An 18,984-nucleotide genomic window follows, 5' to 3' on the forward strand; every position below is an offset into this window, starting at 1 on the left:
AAATGTCATAAATAAATCCATTATTTTGTACAATTGATATATATGAATAAAATTTAAAGGCTATGTTGTATTGAAGAAAAGAGAATTATCACCAGATGCCCTGTGGATGCCTCAGATCTGGGATCTATAAACATGGCTTCTTGGGCCAGTGGGTTGTAACATTAGCCATGTCTGCCCACCTTTTCTGGGTGACCTTCAGCAAGGAGGTCATGAGGACCACAACACAGGACAGGGGAGCCAGAGGGAATGAAAGTCATAAGTTTAGGGAGATGGATTAGTAGGGGCCTGAAACTCTTTTTATATCTCTGTCATAATCTGTGGTGGAGCTAAATGGCTCTGTGTTTTAAGCTGCACCTCTCACATCTCATAATATAACACTGGCATTGGAAGAAACCTGGGTGAATCCCTAGCTTGGCCATCTTAGTTTGTATCCAGACATAGTATTCTAAGAAAGTTCTGAATGTATGTGTGAGTGGCTCAGTAAGGTAACATATGAATCACTAGACTGATTTTCTTTCTTCCATTTCTCCCTGAGAAAATAAATAAGGCAATGAGATGAACACAAATCTTTATTTCTCTAAAAACTGAGGTAAAAAGAATGGTTTAGAGAGGAAAAATCTACAGTGGTGGAAAATGGGCAGGCCCAGCTTCATGCAATGGCGCCAGGGTGCTCAAAGGAAAACGTGATGTTTGGCCAAAGTGAGCTACTTCTTCCCGAGTTGGCCAAGACATCAGTGACTTAGCGTTTCATTTCAAAGAGAAAAGAGGCCACTCTAGACTTTGAGGCTGTCGTTCATAGAAATGTGCGATGCTGGTGCTCCCGTGACCACGGAAGTGGGTGTTCACGGTGCTGATGAGGAAACTGACCCAATTTCCTAGGTTCCTTGCCCACTCCCATGTCCAGCCTGGAATCTATGCAGACCTCTTACCCCAGAGAGTTGTGGGTTCTCTAAGTCTTTGAGGGGAATGGTCTATAGGTGTGAATATCACTCTGCACTATGGCCCTGCCTCACAAGAACATCATGTGTATAAAGGGTTCTAGAAGGTTCTGAGTAGGCAGGAGTCACAACAGCAGGCCAGGAGATAATCCTTTCCGGTTGACCTTGTCTTTGGTCCTCTTTCATTACGGCATGGTTTGGGCTCGAAAAGGCTATGTTCTTCCAGCCAACTATTCCCACTGGATTCCTAGAAGCTCACAACTGACATTCCACAGACGCTCAGCTGTTTTCTTACTCCGGGCTCTTGGGGACACCCAGGTCCTCTTGCAGTCACTGGTGGGCACAGAGAGTGAGCATTAGAATGAAAACTGGCAATCTTAGGGCACATTTCTCAGACTAGATTTCTAATTATATAAAACATGTGCACTGGACTTGAAGAAACTACATTGAAATGAATTCTTAAGTATTTCAGGGTCAGGTGTAGTGGTCAGCATAAATAATCCTAAATAGCTCTTGGGAAGCAGAGACAGGAAGACCAGAAGCTTAAGGTCATCCTTGCCTACGGAGTGCCTTTGAGGCTAACCTGAACTACAATTAGGCCCTGAAAAACCAAAATGTGGGAGTAGGAGAAAAGAGTTGGTAGCTGAGAATGTTTGCTGCTCACCGGGCATTGGTGGCACATGCCTCTAATCACAGCACTCGAGGGGCAGAGGTAGATAGATCTCTGTGAGTTCGAGGCCAGTCTAGTCTACAAGAGTGAGTACCAGGATAGGCTCCAAAGCTACACAGAGAAACCCTGTCTCGATCCCCCCCAAACAAACAAACAAACAAACAAGGTTTGCTGCTCTTCCAGAGGACCCAGGTTTGCTTCCCAGCACCATGTCAGGCTGCCCACCGGTACCTGAAACTCCAGATCAGAGGATCCAACATCCTCTCTGGCCTCCATGAGCCCCTCACACACATGCACATACACTCATACAGAAACACATAAATTTTAAAACCTTAACAAATATAAACATGTATGCACATATGTATATATACATAAATATTTAAACAAAATTTGAAATAGTAATACATAGGCTTTTTGTTAATATGATCTATAGCAAGATGCAATACCAGAACTGACACCCAAGTATTTCAAAGTAATTGTGGGCCAAAGAAGCATTTTGCAATATCTTCAATAATTCAATGTGATATGAAAATATCTGTAACCTTGTGGTAGATAACACCACAATGACTTTCTTACTAAACGTAGAGAAACTATGAAATCCACCCAGAGTCACTTGTGCCCCAGTGAGACCTACTTAAGCACTGCCCTGTTTTAGAGTGAGCAGAGGGACCAAGGATGGGGAGGGTAATGGAAATGAGATATACCACCCCACTGGAGTTCTAGCTTTTATAATTATGACACTTCTATATGATTTTTGGAAAATATAATTCTGATAAAAATAAAAGCCTATCATTTGGCTGGACTTTTTCCCCCAACCTTGTTGTTTATATATAGATATACAAAAGTTTATGTGTATTTTTACCGTTATATAAAAGTGGGATCATGTTGTATTTAGTTTTGGGAAAAAGTATTTTTGTTGTTAAAATATATTTTAATTATATAAACAGCAAATATATGTATGACCCTCCAAAACATTTTAAATAAGAAGGAAACAGATGGAATTAGAAATTGCAATCCTATTTTACATCTTGTCTGACTCTTCCTCAACTCCCTAAAAGAAGTAACATTAGTATCCACTGACTAGTCTTTCTAGAATATTCACTATGTATTAGAAACAGATATTTCCATGGTTGTTTTGAAGAAGATTTTATTTCAACAGGCAGTGGTAGCATATACCTTTAATCCCAGCACTTGGGAGACAGTGGCAGGCGGATCTCAGTGAATTCAAAGTAACCTCCAGGACAGTCAGGACTGTTACACAGAGAAACCTTGTCTTGAAAAAAACCATTATTTTTTTATTTTTCTTTATATGTATCCACATATGTCTGTATGAGAGTTTGTGCATATGAGTAAGTACCTCTAAAGGCAAGAAGAGGGCATCAGACCCCTTGGAGCTGAAGTTACAGGCACTGTGAGGCACTCAGTGCTGAGAACTGAACTGGGGTCCTCTACAAGAGCAGAAAGAACTCTTAGCTGCTGGGGCATGTCTCCAGCCCCTACAGTTTTGTGTTCTAGGTTTTTGTTTGTTTGTTTGTTTTCTCATATTGTATTATGAAAATCCCTTATTAGTTAAATGTTATCTGAAATCATATTAAATGACTATGTAATATCTGTCACATTCATAAGTCAGTAATGTAAATGCTCAGATTGTGGGGGTAGATGTGTTCAATAGAAATTGGGTGTATGCTAGGCGAGGTGGTGTACACCTTTCAATCTAGCACTCAGGAAGCAGAGATGAGCTATGTGAGTGGAAGACAGCCTGGTCTCCATAGTGAGTTCCAGGACAACCAGGACTACATCGAGAGATCTTGCACCCCCCCAAATAAAACAACAACAACAACAAAACAGGATGTAAACCAAAATTATGAGTCACATACATAATTCAGATTTTGTAGTGGCCACATTTAAAAGAGAAAAAGAAACTAGGCATGCTGGGACACAGCTGTAATCCCAGAACTCAGGAGACTGAGACATAAGTTTGAGGCCAGACTGGACTTCATAGTGAGAAACTGCCTCTATACTAAGTTAAGAGCTGGCTGTGGTGAATACTCCACTAATCGCAGCACTTTGGGAGGCAGTTGGAACTCCTGAACTAATACACGTAACACACTTAGATGAGGGTCAGACACATGCCAAGAGCTCAAGCCACATTGGCTGCTGCCATTCATCCATAACTCTACCACAGACAATAAACTAACTCCCAGTGCTCCACTTAACAAATGGTGCAATGGACACTGGACCAGACTGGGCCGGATTAAGTCAAGGAAAGGAAAGGGGGGAGGTTTTTATCTTGGACTTCTTATTTAGAAGCTCTGACTGTACATGGAGTTGTGTTTACATGTGATAGTCAAATTTCTCTTCATACACAGCAACAGGCAAGGCCAATCCTGACAACACTGAAGTGAGGGTTCACACTGAGCAGATGTGATCTCCCCCCAGCACTTTGTGCCAAAGTGATTTCAAAGAATTCAAATGTCGATTGACATGTAAAACAAGCTATTTAAAATTTAAAAAAAAAGAAAAAGAAAATTATTTTGTACATGGGAAAAAAAAGAATTCAAATGTCACCTGATCTCTAAAGAAAAAGAATAAAGAATCCAGAGGACCAGCTAACATTCTTGTTATGTAACATAGCCAACAGGGAAAGCCTTTAACAGCTTTCAGAAAGCAGGCCTGACCCAAGCCTGGATTCCACGATCTGGCACAAAGGGTCTGAGCAGTGCAAAGCCGTGATTCAGAGACACACAGCAGCCGGCACACCCTGCGCTGCCAGGCCATACCTGAAGTACTTGCCACTCAGGGGCTCCAGGCCCTCCGCCAGAGCACAGTGCAGACTGGTCTGAGCTCCCTGCCGGGTGGACTTGAAGAAGGGTGAGAAAAGCCTCCACAGCAAACATAGCAGGAAGGAGTGCCGGACGATCTCAGACATGACGATACCTGGGTGTACCACATAGGCAGTGACCCCCGTTCCTAGGACAAAGAGAACACAGTAAGACCAAGGACACTCTGAGCCCTGCAGCAAAACACCCAAATGAAAAGGAGAGACTTGGGAAACCCTTAGGGTTCAAAAGGTTCTACTTACTCTGCCCAGTAATGAGTTGATCACTTCAAGAAAGATCTGTATAGCCTTCTCAGCTTTCTATGCTCCAAAAGAAGAGTCTTATTTCAATGTTACAGACTACTACTAAAAACATGTGGGAAATAGTAGCATTAATCATTACTAGCAGTGTCCTTGCCATTTCTATGGACAGAGCTGTTTGAAAGGTTGGGGGTAGAGGCTATTTGGGCAAAGCACATTTATGAGGTGTGGATGGAGGGGTGATGGAGGGAATTATGGGACATTAAGATGCCCCCAACACGACTTCTGCATCACCTCATTTTCAATGCTTTTATATGTGCAAGGGCTGCACTGTGCACTTTACCTGTGCTGTTTAATTTCTTTTTAGTTTTTGTTTGTTTGTTTGTTTATACAACTTACTGAAGGAAAATGAATCAGTTACTAGCAGAGTTATCATTGGATCAATCAGCCACTAATGGCTTGAATCAGTTATTCGGTGAGATATTAAACTATATGCTGGAAGATGGTCTAACTAATAACTCCAAGTCTCCTGGTGATTTAAATGAAAACTACAAAAAATCTTGAGATTCTAATTTGGAATGCAAAGGGCGTTTGATTTTCAATTTCTACCCTGTAAAGAGCAGGCCATTCTTCTACTGACTCATGTAACATATCACATTTTCACTTCTGATGATGCTATAAATTCAATACTGACTCTCCAGTCAGATCAGTTATGTACATAAAGTATGTCTCTAACAGCGGACACCTTAACAAGAACAGATGAAGCTAGAATATTGTTCCTTCCTTTGATGTGACAGCAGAGTGTCTCTCACACCCAAGTTAAAGTGGAGATACTGGCCACATAATACATATGTTCTATTCTTTAAAAAGGCTCATAAATCTTGCACAATGTGTAACTATCTTAGAAAGTAGTTATTGTCCAATGTTGGAAGAAAATAAAATAAAGGTGAGGTCTGACAGGGGAGCAGCTGGAAAAGAAAATCAACACAGGAACAGCGATTTAGACTTCATCCCAACTACAATGCAGGTTCTTCAGAGTTCAAGGCAACATTGCCTGGCACTCTTCTAGGGTCTGTTACTGGGATGTGCTCCTAGCTGCAGCACTGTTTGGTAGATTTATGTGGTCTCTGGCACAAGGGAGATAGGCAAGTTCGGATCACTTAGCCATGGACAAAACAGATAAGGTAACTTAGGAAATAATTCAAGCAGGAGACTGCAGTAATCTCAGAATATTGAGACAAATGATGTCATTACTGTTAATATTTGGATGATAAAGCTAGTTGTAAATGAAGCCTTGACTGGTTGAGAAGGGTAGCCCTGTGGGGAAATAAATTGTCAAAAAGAATACCCTGACTTGGTATGAACTGTCATCAGGATCCTTAATTGTGGCATGTCAAAGAAATACTATCCACAACTGATCTGCAGAACATTGTGGGGGAGAGTTAGGAGCCAAGCGCCTTATTAGTCCATTTCAGTGCAGAGCCTGTGCTTCTCACCTGGCTCCTCACTACCTCAGACCATCTCCAAAGGCCTGGCCAAAACGCTTGATCATCTGATGATGGGAGGTTGTCACTTGTTCTCACACCAGCTCTGCCCAGCAGAGGTGTCACACCAAGGTCAGGCAATGCTGTGCTGCCTTTCTCCTTCTCCTTTTTAGAACAGGTCTTCTTACTCAACTAATCAGAGGCAGGGGGACTTGAAGAGCAGGGGACGGAGGCTGGTCATGCCTTAGTTCTTAAAAGAGGCTTATGCTGTCGGTAACATTAAGATTCCATGTGCAGCAAAAGAAAATGAGACACAAAGCAGCTAAATAAATTGCCCAAGGTCCTATCTAGTAGGCTGCAGACCAAGGTCTGTGCCCCACAGGGCGTAAAGAGTGTGAATCCCTTGCTAGATTCTTGGTGAGGACTGTTTCAGCTAGGAAATATACTTGAACAAATTCCTCAATACAGCCATGCCTTTCTCTTCATTTGTAGATGGAGGAAAATAAAAATGCTTATGTCATAAGAACATTTGGGGGCTTATTCAGTGTCTGGTACACAAAAGTCCCTGTTATTACTATTTATCGTCATGATTATCCTATCTTTCTGCTACAGACCAATCTTCCTAAATTCTGAATGATTCACAATAGCAAAATGTCCCCTAGACTCAGAGACATCAGAGCCCACAGACTATCTAGACCCCAGGGAAGAGCAGAATTATTAAGGATTATGGCCTCATTTCATAGTGAGGAGGTCGTCGGGAAAGTTCAAGGAACATGTCTACACATACAGAAGCACAGTATGTGGGCGGGCAAGAACTCAAGCCCAGGAGCCTGGAATCCATCCCTGTTTCTCTGATGGAAGGCAAAGACCCCTTTGGAGCTCAGGGAAAGGTACTCGGGGAAAGGTACACAGGAGGAGGGCTCCAATTCTGGCTCCTTTACAAACTACAGAAGTAGGGGCTGGAGAGATGGCTCAGAGGATAAGAGCACTGCCTGCTCTTCCAGAGGTCCTGAGTTCAATTCCCAGCAACCACATGGTGGCTCACAACCATCTGTAATGAGATTTGGTGCCCAATTCTGGCCTGCAGGTATGCAGACATATGCTATATACATAATAAAAAAAATAAATAAATGTTAAAAAAAATGATATTTAAAAAAAAAAACAAACTACAGAAGTAATCCCTGAGGTATAGTCTGATGACTCCATTTGTCATATGATCTTGAGCTAACCATTTCTAGGGATTTCAGCTCTGACCTACAAAATAGAAATAATAACGCCCACTCCGGTTGTTACAAAGGGTTGAACGAAATAATAGGAGGCAAAAAGGCAACAAATATAAAGCAACTCTACAGAGTTCCAGCGTCTCTTCACTTCTGGTGGGACAGTGACTCCATTCTGCTAGTAACCTCCTTCTCAGCGCCTCAAATTCCTTCTTGTATGTACATTGTACTGGTAAATTTTTATGTTCTGTTTGAGCTCACCAAGAATCCAACTCTGGAGACAGGGTTGCCCCCCTTCAGACTCAAGCATATTTATGTCAAATGTCTTCCAACCCACCACCCCAACTTTTCTTAGGTCAGGATGGCCCCTGGCTCTGTAATGGGAAGAGGGAAAAGTGACAAGCAGCTAAGAGTGTTAAAAATGTGCTCTTGAGGACAGCTAGATGACAAACTGTTTCCAGACAAGGTTACTATTGTCTATCCTGTAACATTAAAATGCCTGGAATAGGAACAGGGAGTCAAAGTCAGCTACAGGAAGCTCACCCATGGAGAAGAAGCTCAACAAGGCATTCCAACTGACTGCTTCAACTTCAATAGTTGCTTTCTGCTTTGATAATGTTATGTTTATTTGAAGCTATTTGTTCTTTTACTTGAAATCAATTTTATGCTCTATCAGTATTCTCAACTGACTGCCGCACTGGGGTTTCCTCAGTTAATTTCCACTCGATGTCTGCAAGCCCCTGATGAGGTGACATCACCTTTTATTTGCTCTCTCAATTGGGTGGCTCCAGCTGTCTCTGATAGATGTTGTTAGTGCCCAATCCGATGTTTTAGTAATTACCCATTGCTTCTGTTACCACTATTCATTCTTCTACTGTTTTGTAGATATTTAATAAACTCACTTATTCAAAACAAAAAACACAGCTATCATAGATCATTCTCTGAACCATACAGAATACCACTAAAATGTGTACATTCAACAGCCTGGTTCCAGAAGTTTCTATGAACCTATAAGCTGGACCAAGGATCATGTTTTTATAATTTAAATAATAAAATACTTTATTATTTCTCCACACGTACCTTGGAGCCGCTTGGCCAGCTCTCGAGTGAAAAGCACATTGGCCAGCTTGCTGTGGCAATAGGCAAAACCACGGCAGTATCGTTTCTCCCCTTGGAGGTCATGGAAACGGATCTTGCCACCAAGGTGGGCCACTGAGGATAGGTTTACCACCCGTGCAGGTGCGGACTCCTTCAGCCTCCCCAAAAGCAGGTATGTAAGAAGAAAATGGCCTACAAAGAAATCCAAAAGGAAAACTCAAGGATAGAATGGCTCTTGGCTTGGGGTATGGAAACCCATGACAGGACTTCCATATTAGCTCACTGTCTTCTGAGTGTGAATAAAGTTTGATACCATGAGTCACTCCAAGCGAAATGGTCACTTGCTCTAGGTTAGTTGATTATCCAAAGTAAAGGTCAAAGCTATATGGCAGTAATGATATTTAATCTAGATTTTTGTACTTATTGTTTACATACCCACCTGCTATTCTCCAATTTCTCTGTATAACTATGGATCCTCATTTACTCATACAGAAAGAAAGCTATAGTAGTCAGGAAAAAGGACACTTGCCTAGAACCCAGGGATATGACACATGCTCCCCTGACTAGAACCTTAATCTTAAACTCTGAACACCAATCTATCTTGTATGTCAACTTTTCAAGGTTCACTCACCCACACACACCAGCACAAGGCTTCCTTTGGTTCTCATATGGATGTTACTTCCCCTGTCAAATCCAGATTCCTAAATACCCACAGGCTGGCACTGTCCAGCAAGCCCTGCATTGCCACTAGACCATCCAAGGATGATATTTTTCTCCCTAGTATCTTCTGAGATGGGGGCTTCTGAATAGAAACACAGTCACATTTTTTGACTGCTTAGAAAAGGGCAAACAAGCAATGTGCCCTATGTAGAGGAATCCCAGGCTCTGTGAGGATCAGTGGAGATCCTGAGCATGTGCGGGGGTCCTCTTCCTACAGAGAACAAGGTGAGATAAATGCACGTTTTAGCCACACAAAGATACTTACCCAGGTGGTTGACTCCCAAGTGGGTTTCAAAGCCGTCTGTTGTCTTAGAATATGGACACATCATCACTCCTGCATTGTTGATCAAAATGTGGAGCCTCTTTTCCTCTGTTGAGTACAATCAGGGAGATCCTGTGACTAGCAATGCGCCTTCTAGCCACCTGTCACTGTCTCAAGTGTTTGCTCCCAGCTTTCACCTCTAAACACAATAAGCTTGGCAAGGTTATCACTTGTCTTTCTCCTGTCTTCTAAGATAAGATGTTGCCTCAGAAGTCAATTAACTATTCCCCATTTGGATCCATCTGTATAGAATCATCATTGTCATTGGGTTTCTGATTTTACTTGCTGATAACCTTCCTGGACACCATTTGTTCATTTATATGACCAATGTGTACTAACCACCAACTCTGGACCAGACACACATTGATGGGCCCTGGGAAGGCATGGTAAAACAAGGCACACCCAGACCTTGTCCCTCAAGGGCCTGTAGCCCTTGCCAGATGGTGGCAATTTCCCAAGACACAGGAACATTTTGACAATGGCACAAACTCATCTAGTTCCTGTAACCACAGAAGGTTGATTTTCTGGATGAAAGAAAAGAGCAGCATCGGGGCCACACCTCATGCCATGGTACAAGCTCAGACATGGAGATGAAACCTCCAAGATTCCCACTGTGGAGCAAAACATTGATAAAGATCCTGTCCATCTTGTCTCCCTGCCATCCCTTTGCCAGTTCTGTGTCCTGCTGGTTCATGTGGCTGAACCTGTCCAGTATGATGCAAGGGCCATATATGGTCCTGGGTGGGGCAGCCATTCCTCCACTTAGTTCCCTGCCTTTCTGGCTACTCACTGGAACCTTACCTGCCAGGAAGCCCTCAGCAAAGTCTCGGATGGATTTGGTGTCAGATAGGTCCAGTTTCCGCACCAGCACCTGGGAATTCTTGGTATCTGCTCGGATTTCACTAGCAGCAGACTCTCCCTTCAGCACATCTCGACAGGCAATGTACACTCGTGCTCCTTGAGCCAAAATAGAAAGGGCAATGTGTGCAGAGGTACAGGAAGTGAGCTTGCAGCTAATGGGTAGAGCACACTCAGAGCTGTCCCTATGGTAGTGGAGTGGCCATCCTGCCACTTCCGGGTCCTCACAGTGGAGAACCCTCATTTTACACTCTAATATTTAATTCTGCTTAGCATCTACCTTAAAATATAGAACTTGACCAATATTACACAGAGACAACAGTCTCCTTACTCCCCAAAGGAGGGAAGGCACAGGAAGGGAGGGAGGTATGTTGAAAGCCAGACTAAATCAGTGTCACACTGGACTTGGGTCCTGGTTTCCTTGAATCCCCATCAGAGCCTCCAAGCCTAGGAAGAAAGACAAGGAAATCCCCAGTGAAGAGGGCAGGAGGTATGGCCCTGGGGAGACAGAGAAAACACTCACCTCTTCGAGCAAGCTCTCTGGCCGTCTCCTTGCCAATGCCTGTGTTGGCACCTGTGATAACCACTACCTTCCCAGGAATCTGCACACTCGTTGTACAAACTCCACCAGCAAAGAACTTCCTGTCACCAAAGGGATGAAAATCAGACACCATTTCCCCAATCTCATGCTGAGATGCATAAAACAAGGCCACGGAACTCCAAAGAGGGAGGGTTTTTAATTCGAGTCACAAAATGTTATCATCTTAAGAAGTTAATTTGAGCTGGCAGAGGTGGGTGGTACACACTTTTAATCCCACATTTGGGAGGCAGAGGCAGGTGGATTTCTGTGAGTTCCAGGACAGCATGATCTATGGAGTTCCAGAACAGCCAAGATTACACAGAGAAACCCTGTTTTGAAAAACAAACAAGCAAAAAAAAAAAAGTTAATTTGCATGGGCCACTGTTTGATTGGGCAAGGTAGAGGCCAGCCCATGGGCATAGATGGGAAGGTCGTGTGTCCAGAAGCAGATAATAATCACTGGAACAAGCAGAGAAAATGCTCCTGAGCCAGGGCCAATGAAGGTATCCTTTGTCCGGTAATGAATATTTCGATCTAATCTCTAGATTCCCATAGGTCAGCTTCCTCCTCTGACCCACATTGGAAACACATGGGTGATGAACACTATTGGATTCAATAGCCCTGAGCCCTATGGCTCCAATAGTCACCATAGGAACTGGCGAACAGCATATGGGCTGACACATGTAAGTATCAACCCTCAGTTGTCTCTTCAGTTTTAGAGAGTAGAGCATCCAGAGAGACTTTTCTTTCTTTTTCCTGCCATTGTGTTAGGGGTTTTAATTAGGCCATTGACATACAGAGAAAACTTTCTTGTTGAAAACAAGACCAGAGAGGCTAGAACACTTCCTGAACATCACTGACTGACAGACACTGAGCTAGACACTTTCTATACACTGTCTTTTCTAGGCCAGACACTCTCTACCCTCACTGTCCACCCTGGCTTAGACTTTCTACACTCAATGTGTATCCCATGTTAGACACTTTCTATACTCACTGTTTATCCCAGGCTTGACTGTCAACAGAATATCTATCGCAGGCCAGACACTTTCTACACTCACTGGCTACCCCAGGGTAGACTGTTTCTACACTCACTGTCATTCCCAAGGTAGATACCCGCCCTACATACTATCTTTCCATATGTAATTTATATTAACCTCCCCAGCCATTTCAATATTATTTCTATATTACAAAGGAGAAAACGGAAGCCCAAAAATGTTCAAGTCATTTCTGAAAGTGGCCAGGATGGAGTATAACACTCTGACACTCTGTCCCTAGTATGTCTATCTAACCTTCTTTTAGGGGTGAGTATTCAAGACAGGGTCTCTCTATTTAGCCCTTACTGTCCTGGAACTCACTCTGTAGACCAACCTGGCCTTGAACAGAGATCTGTCCGACCGCCTCTAGAGTGCTGAGATTAAAGGCAAGTACAACCACGCCTGGCTTCTATGGAACCGACTTAATCATTAGCAAATTTTTAATTCTCCACTCAGAATAGCCCTTTCTTTGGCACCTCCAGAGTTTCCCAGCGAACAGGCCATTTCCAAGACATTTATTGAGAGAAGTATCAAGAGAAGGGAGTTTGTTTCCTTCCCAGAGTGCCTACTGCTCAACAATGACCACCCCTACGCCCCCCACTCGTCCCCCACCTTACCTAGGGTCAGAAGAGAAAGGCAAAGTGTCAGAGAAATCTAAAGGGATCAAGGGGAAGATGCAGGACAGCCAACCCCTCAGCCTTCTCATAGCATGAGAACTCAAGCCAGCCCCTCCTCCACCCACCCAGGTGCTTCCTTCTCATTCCCACGGCGGCAGCGGCATCCACAACCCCTCCTTCCCTGCTTTTACTGCACTAACCTCTCCTTTGCCGCCGTCCCTGAGTCTCCTTTAGCAGTCGCAGCCAGTTACCGCTGCAGGGCTTTTTAAACAATGTTGAGTCCCTGGATAAGACAAACCTGATGGATGGAGCTGTCAGGTACAAGATCGAGAGGAAAGACGTGAACAGTCCCAAGATAGCTAGCATCTTGTCAATCTCCTTGGTTGCTGGGCCTCCGACTTCCACACTCAGCCTGACCTCGGTATCCTTCTCTGGCTCCAACTCTTGGCAGTTTCTGCTGACTCTCGCTCTAGGGCAACAGGTTGGCTTAAATGGAGCCCAGAATCTTATTTAAATCCGAGAGCCCTCAGAGCACAGCCTCCTGGGAGATGTAGTCCTGGAGGGGTGGGGCTTAAGAGAGGATTTTACTGGTGCAGAGAATCTGGCGATACTGAAGTTCACCCAACCACCGTATCTTCAAGATAGAATATGCTTAATTCTATCAGCAGATTTCATAAAAGCCACACATAGTAACACACGTTTATAATCCAAGTTTTTTGGGAGGGTGAAGCAGGATGATTACTTCAGCCTACAAATTCAAGACCAGCCTAAACAATATAACAATACCCTATGTCTAAAGAAAAAAAAAAAAAAAAAGCAAGCATGCAGACAAACAAAAAATCCAAAACCTAACGATGCATTAAATATGTGTGATTTAAAATAGAAGAGTGAGGGCCAGGGAGAAGGCTTAGTGGGTAAAAAGCACTTTCCAAGCAAGCCTGTCCACCCGAGTTCAAGCCCTCAAACCCGTGTAGAAGCCAGATGTGGTGGCTCGGGACCGAAGAGGTGGCTCCCAACAGTAATCCCTAAGGCAGAACGAATGCTGGCAGCTGGGGGAGGGGAGAGGGCGGACCGGACAGACGACTAGAGGAACTGAAAGTGCAGCAGAATCAAGATTTGCTGAGCCTCAAAGAGAAGGCAGAAGGACAAGGCTGACTCCCGAGAATTCGTCCTCTGATTTCCGTATGCATGTATTCACAAAACCCCAAATATATAAAGAGGCCAGGGAAAATGGCTCAGCAGATATCAACAAAAACAAGCAGGTTTGATGACCTGAGTTTGGTTCCTGAACGTCCCAAACCTTCCACACGCATGCCGTGGCATTTGCATTCCTGCACTCACATGCATACACAATTAAATAAGCAAACGTTAAAAATGAACACACTGAAGAGACAGGATGAAGAGGAGGTGGCTGAAGGTCCTGTGGGGCTGCTCGAGTTCGAGTCTTGGATCTGTGTCACAGTACATAGGTGTGCTTGCTGTGAAAATTCATCGAGTCAGACCCTTGTGACTTGGGCAATTTGTGTGCACGCTTCAACGATGCTGACACACCCAACGACATGTCAAGGGAAGGGGATAGTGTTGAAGTACTTTTGAGCTAGACTGCCTAGCTCAAATCCCAGGTTACCATCCTCTAAGTTCTATGGTCCCAGGTAAGTTAGGAAGCCTCTCTGTCAGTTTACTCTCTTATCCAATGGAGTGATACTCACTCGCAAGCCTCAGCCCCCTCCCCTCTGGTGACTCACAGTTCAGCCAGACTCGGGACATGACACAGCAGTGGGGCCTGCAAAGCCCATGCTCCGTAAAACAGCTGGGGAGCTGCACTCTGATTTGACCTTTGCTGGGAATTTGTCAAGTGAAGTCACTGCTGTAGCTGATGTTATCTCTGTCCTGGATATTCTGTAAGAACAGAAGCCGCAGGAACACAGCAAGTGCCTCTTCCTCTTCTTCCATCCCTCCTTTCCCCCCTCCCCATCCTTAAGTTATAGATTCAGGAATCCAGGTGAGAAGAGTGGAAGCCTAGAACCTCCGCCAACAGTTTCCCTAAAATACCCTTCGTACAATAATAAGCCCATTTCTAGTCATGAGCAGTCTTCTGCCTCTGCCAGTGTCTGTACCCAAAATTATACCAAAATGGAAGTGTGGGTTTTTCTTTTTCGGGGAAAGGTTGTTTGTTTGAGTCACGGCCTTTCCATATAACCCTGGCTGGCCTGGCTCTGGTCCACTATGCAGACCAGGCTGGATTCAAACTCACAGAGATCTGCCTGCCTCTGCCTCCCAAGTGCTGGGATTAAATGTGTGTGCTACCATACCTGTGTGTATTTGTTTTATTCAATAATGAATTATTGTTCCTCCTTTTTTAATTTTTTAAAGTCATGTGTATGGAAGAGGATATAGCTGATGAATGCAGGTGCCCACCATGGTAGACTTCAAACCTCTCTGGAACAGGAGTAATGTGTGGTTATGAACCACCCAGTGTGGGTGTTGGGAGTTAAGCTACGGTCTTCTGTAAGAGCAGTGCATGCTCTCAACCATTGAGCCATCTCTCCAGACTCTCTTCTTGATCCTAAGAGGTAAAATAACACATCACCTTTCTGAAACTGCTGTGAGTGCTAACTACCATTGACTTTCCCCTATAGATGATAACCCCTGCCTTTAATCTATAGCAGATACTAGTGCCCCGTGGGGTTGTAAAATGGTGAAGGACTGTTCTGTGCAGTGGAGAGTGTTTAACATGATGCCTGAACTCCATTCTATAAAATGCGCATGCACCAACCTTGTGTCAACCAAAACTGTCTACTTAATACAAATGCAATAATATTTTCTGATATTTGTGGCAACTGTTAGTTGAAATGGCTCACTGGGTAAAGGTACCTGCCACTGAGTTTGATGGCGTGAGCATAATCCCTGAGACTCATGATGGATCTATGCACTGGTCAAAATGGAAAATATATACTTAAAACTTTTATATTTCACATACATAAATTTTACATAAAAATTAAAAATTAAATAAAATATTGAGTTATAGTTAATGATATAGATGCTGAAGTTTTTAGAGTAAATTGATGCCTTCAATTTACTTTGGGAAATTTAGTCAATATTAGGACTGGAGAGATAGTTCAGCAGGTAAGAGAACTTACTTCAGGGGACCCAGGTTCAGTTCCCAATCCCAACATGGTGGCTCACAATGGTCTGTAACTTTATTCTAGGGGATTCGATGACCTCTTCTGGCCTCCCTGGATATGCACATGGTACACATACATACATGTAGATGAAACACTTATACACATAAAATAAACATAAATAAAATATTTTAAATGTCAGTAGTATATTACAAATATAAAAACTAACAGTTTCCACAAATATCAGAAAATATTATTACATATTTATTAAGTAGATTAAATGCATTAATAAAATATCATGAATTGAAGAACAGAGGGTAGTAAAACTAATGTTTTACTGTATCTATTTTAAATTCTCAAATTATACTTATTTGAAAGAAAGAGACAGCAAAAAGAAAACATTTCTGCAAGACATCTGCCTGGGAATAGCTCATCCAACCTCAGACTTGCTTCACCCTTACAATAGTTACTATAGTCATAAATTGTTCTTTCAAAATATCTTAGGTAATTTTCATTTCACTTCCAAAAAACACACCCTCACCTCCCTGAATACGTTGACAGTTTATTGCAGCATGAGTACTTCACTATAATGTTATCTAATCCTAAATAAGCTTACTCAGTCTTAGAGAATTTTTCTCTGGTTATTAGGGTCACACAATTTTGTGAGTTCTAAAAGAAGTTGGTCCCAACAGAAGAAGATAGCAAGCCAGGGATCGTGGCCTATGTCTACAGCTTCAGTTACTCAGAAGGCTGCACGGGGAATTCAAAGCCAACCTGGACATCATAGACATCTTAGTTAGGGTTTCTATTGCTGTGAAGAGACACCATGACCACAGCAGCTCTTATAAAGGAAAACATGTAATTGAGGTGGCCTACATTTTCAGAAGTTTAGTCCATTATCATCATGGTGAAACATGGTCTCATGCAAGCAGACATGGTGCTGGAGAAGTAGCCCAGTGTCCTACGTCTCACAGGCAACAGGAAATGGTCTGAGGCAGTGGGCTGCATTTGAGCATATATGAGTCCTCAAAGCCTGCCTCCACAGTGACACACTTCCTGCAATAAGACCATACCTATTAAAAGGCCACACCTCCTAATAGTGCCACTCCCTTTGGGTGCCATTTTCTTTCAAACCACCACAATAGACTTCAGAGAGGTGAGTGATGAAGCTACTCCTACAGCGGTTAATCGGAAAGCAGACAACTGAGCACTGGATTTGGAATGGGATATGGAGTGAAAAGGATGATACCCAGGAGATGGAGGTTAGCTCAGTTGGCAGAAGGCTAGCTTGGCACACACAAGGCCCTAAGTTTGATCCCTAGGACTGCAGAACTAGGGAAAAGAGAAGGAAGGAAAGAAGGAAAAGAAAGAAACTGTGGCGATTGGCTCAGAGGTGGCAAGGCTGTCAAAAACTCCTGGCCACCCGAGTGTCCACAGATCTCAGTCAAGCCCTTAGGCACCATACCTCACTAACTACTTTAAAGCGATGACCTACAGGCTTGCCTGCAGGTCAGTCTTGTGGAGGCATTTTCTTAACTAAAATTCGCTACTCTCAGACAACTTTAGCTTGTGTCAAGTTGACATTAATCTATCTGGCACAGCCTTCATCAGTTTGGAGTCTGTGGAGCACTTTCATGATTGGCAGTTGGTGTGGGAGGACCTAACCCACTGTGCGGTGCCACCTCTGGGCAGGTGGTCTGAGAGGTATAAAAAAGCAAGCTGAGTGAGTAAGGGAGCAAGCCAGTCTGCAATGGTCCCTCATGGTTCTTTTTCTCATCCTTTGCTGTGTGCTTGGATGAGCGCTTTTAATAATTATTATTGTATAAATAGGATTTTCTGTAGAGAAACTGAAAACATATATTCAGCCTTTCCTGCATCTCGGCGGATCAGATTTGTTTTGTAAAACATCTTACTTTGAAATGTTACAGAAATGTTGGAGGGAAGCCATACAGAGCATTTCTGAACACCTTTCCCTTAGCTCCACTATTCTGACCATCATAAACCTCAGCCAGTCGTCAGTCCAGGAAAATTCCCCATTACTTTGCTTTTTTTGTTTTGTTTTGTTTTTGTTTTTCAAGGCAGGGTTTCTCTATCTCCCTGACTGTCCTAGAACTCACTCCCCCAGGCTGGATTTGAACTCAAGAGATCTGCCCACCTGTGCCTCCTGAGTGCTGAGGTTAAAGGCATGCTCCACCATGCCCAACCACTCAGCTTTTTCTTTCTTTTTTTTTTTTTTTACTTTAAGCAGTCAGCTTCCTTGAGACAATACTACTAACCCTTCCCTTTCCCAAATGGGCTATTGCATAGACAATAAGGCTGTTTGCACTCCTTAGAGAAACTGCTCTCTAGCTCTTGAATGCCTTTTCACAAAGAAATTGTAACAAGACAAAAATCTGTACTGTTTCATGGCCACTGTGCTTAGCAAAAGGCAGTAAATAGGAGAGATAATAAGACAGGGAATGGATAAGAATGGACATTTCTCCAAAATAATGTCTTCAAAGACCAAAATGACCAATGAGTACATGAAAAGGCATTCCACCTCTTTAATCTTCAGGGAAAACTAACCCACAAGAAAGGCTAAAATAAATCAAATACACAATGGCAAGTGTTGGCAGTGAGGCAGGCAAATTGACACCTTCATACTTGCAAGTGAGAATACACAATGGAGTACCTTCCCTGTAAAATAACTGAGCATAGAAATGAGAGATGGCCCAGCAATTCCATTCCTGGGTATACAGTCAAGATAATGGAAACACATCCATCCAGAACCTGCACACAAATGTTTAGAACATCATTATCAGCAGGGCGTTGGTGGCCCATGCCTTTAATCCCAGCACTTGGGAGGCAGAGGCAGGCGGATCTCTGTGAGTTCGAGGCCAGCCTGGTCTACAGAGCAAGTTCCAGGACAGCCTTTAAAGCTGCACAGAGAAACCCTGTATTGAAAAAAAATTAGGAATCTTTTAAAAAAAAGTATGTTGGAGGGGACTGGAAACTGGCCTAGTGATTAAAAGTACATACTGCTCTTGCAGAAGACCTGAGTTTGATTCCCAGAACCAGCATCAGATGCTCACAACAGCCCATAACTCCAGTTTTAGGAGGCTCAATGCCTCTGGCATACCCACAAAAGGCACACACATACACATAATTAAAATAAAAACAAATCTTTCAAAAATTATGCTAAATGAAATAAGTCCAGATTTCAAGGGTCACATGCTGTAGGATTTCATTTATATGATGTGTCC

General features: G+C 43.2%; 1 protein-coding gene across 1 annotated transcript; it reads right to left on the reverse strand.

The window, feature by feature from the left end:
* Positions 1-556: 556 nt before the first annotated feature.
* On the reverse strand, positions 557-13,160 carry Rdh12 (retinol dehydrogenase 12). The gene is made up of 7 exons (XM_005072736.4): positions 12,919-13,160; positions 10,913-11,031; positions 10,333-10,488; positions 9,475-9,579; positions 8,472-8,681; positions 4,389-4,578; positions 557-1,271 (listed from the first exon to the last, which is right to left on the reverse strand). The coding sequence occupies exons 1-7, from the start codon at positions 12,984-12,986 to the stop codon at positions 1,169-1,171; spliced, it is 951 nt and encodes a 316-aa protein (XP_005072793.1). The 5' UTR covers positions 12,987-13,160; the 3' UTR covers positions 557-1,168.
* Between the last annotated feature and the right edge of the window lie 5,824 nt (positions 13,161-18,984).

The sequence above is a fragment of the Mesocricetus auratus genome, unplaced genomic scaffold (assembly GCF_017639785.1).
Source record: "Mesocricetus auratus isolate SY011 unplaced genomic scaffold, BCM_Maur_2.0 Super-Scaffold_15014, whole genome shotgun sequence".
Lineage (NCBI taxonomy): Eukaryota > Metazoa > Chordata > Mammalia > Rodentia > Cricetidae > Mesocricetus > Mesocricetus auratus.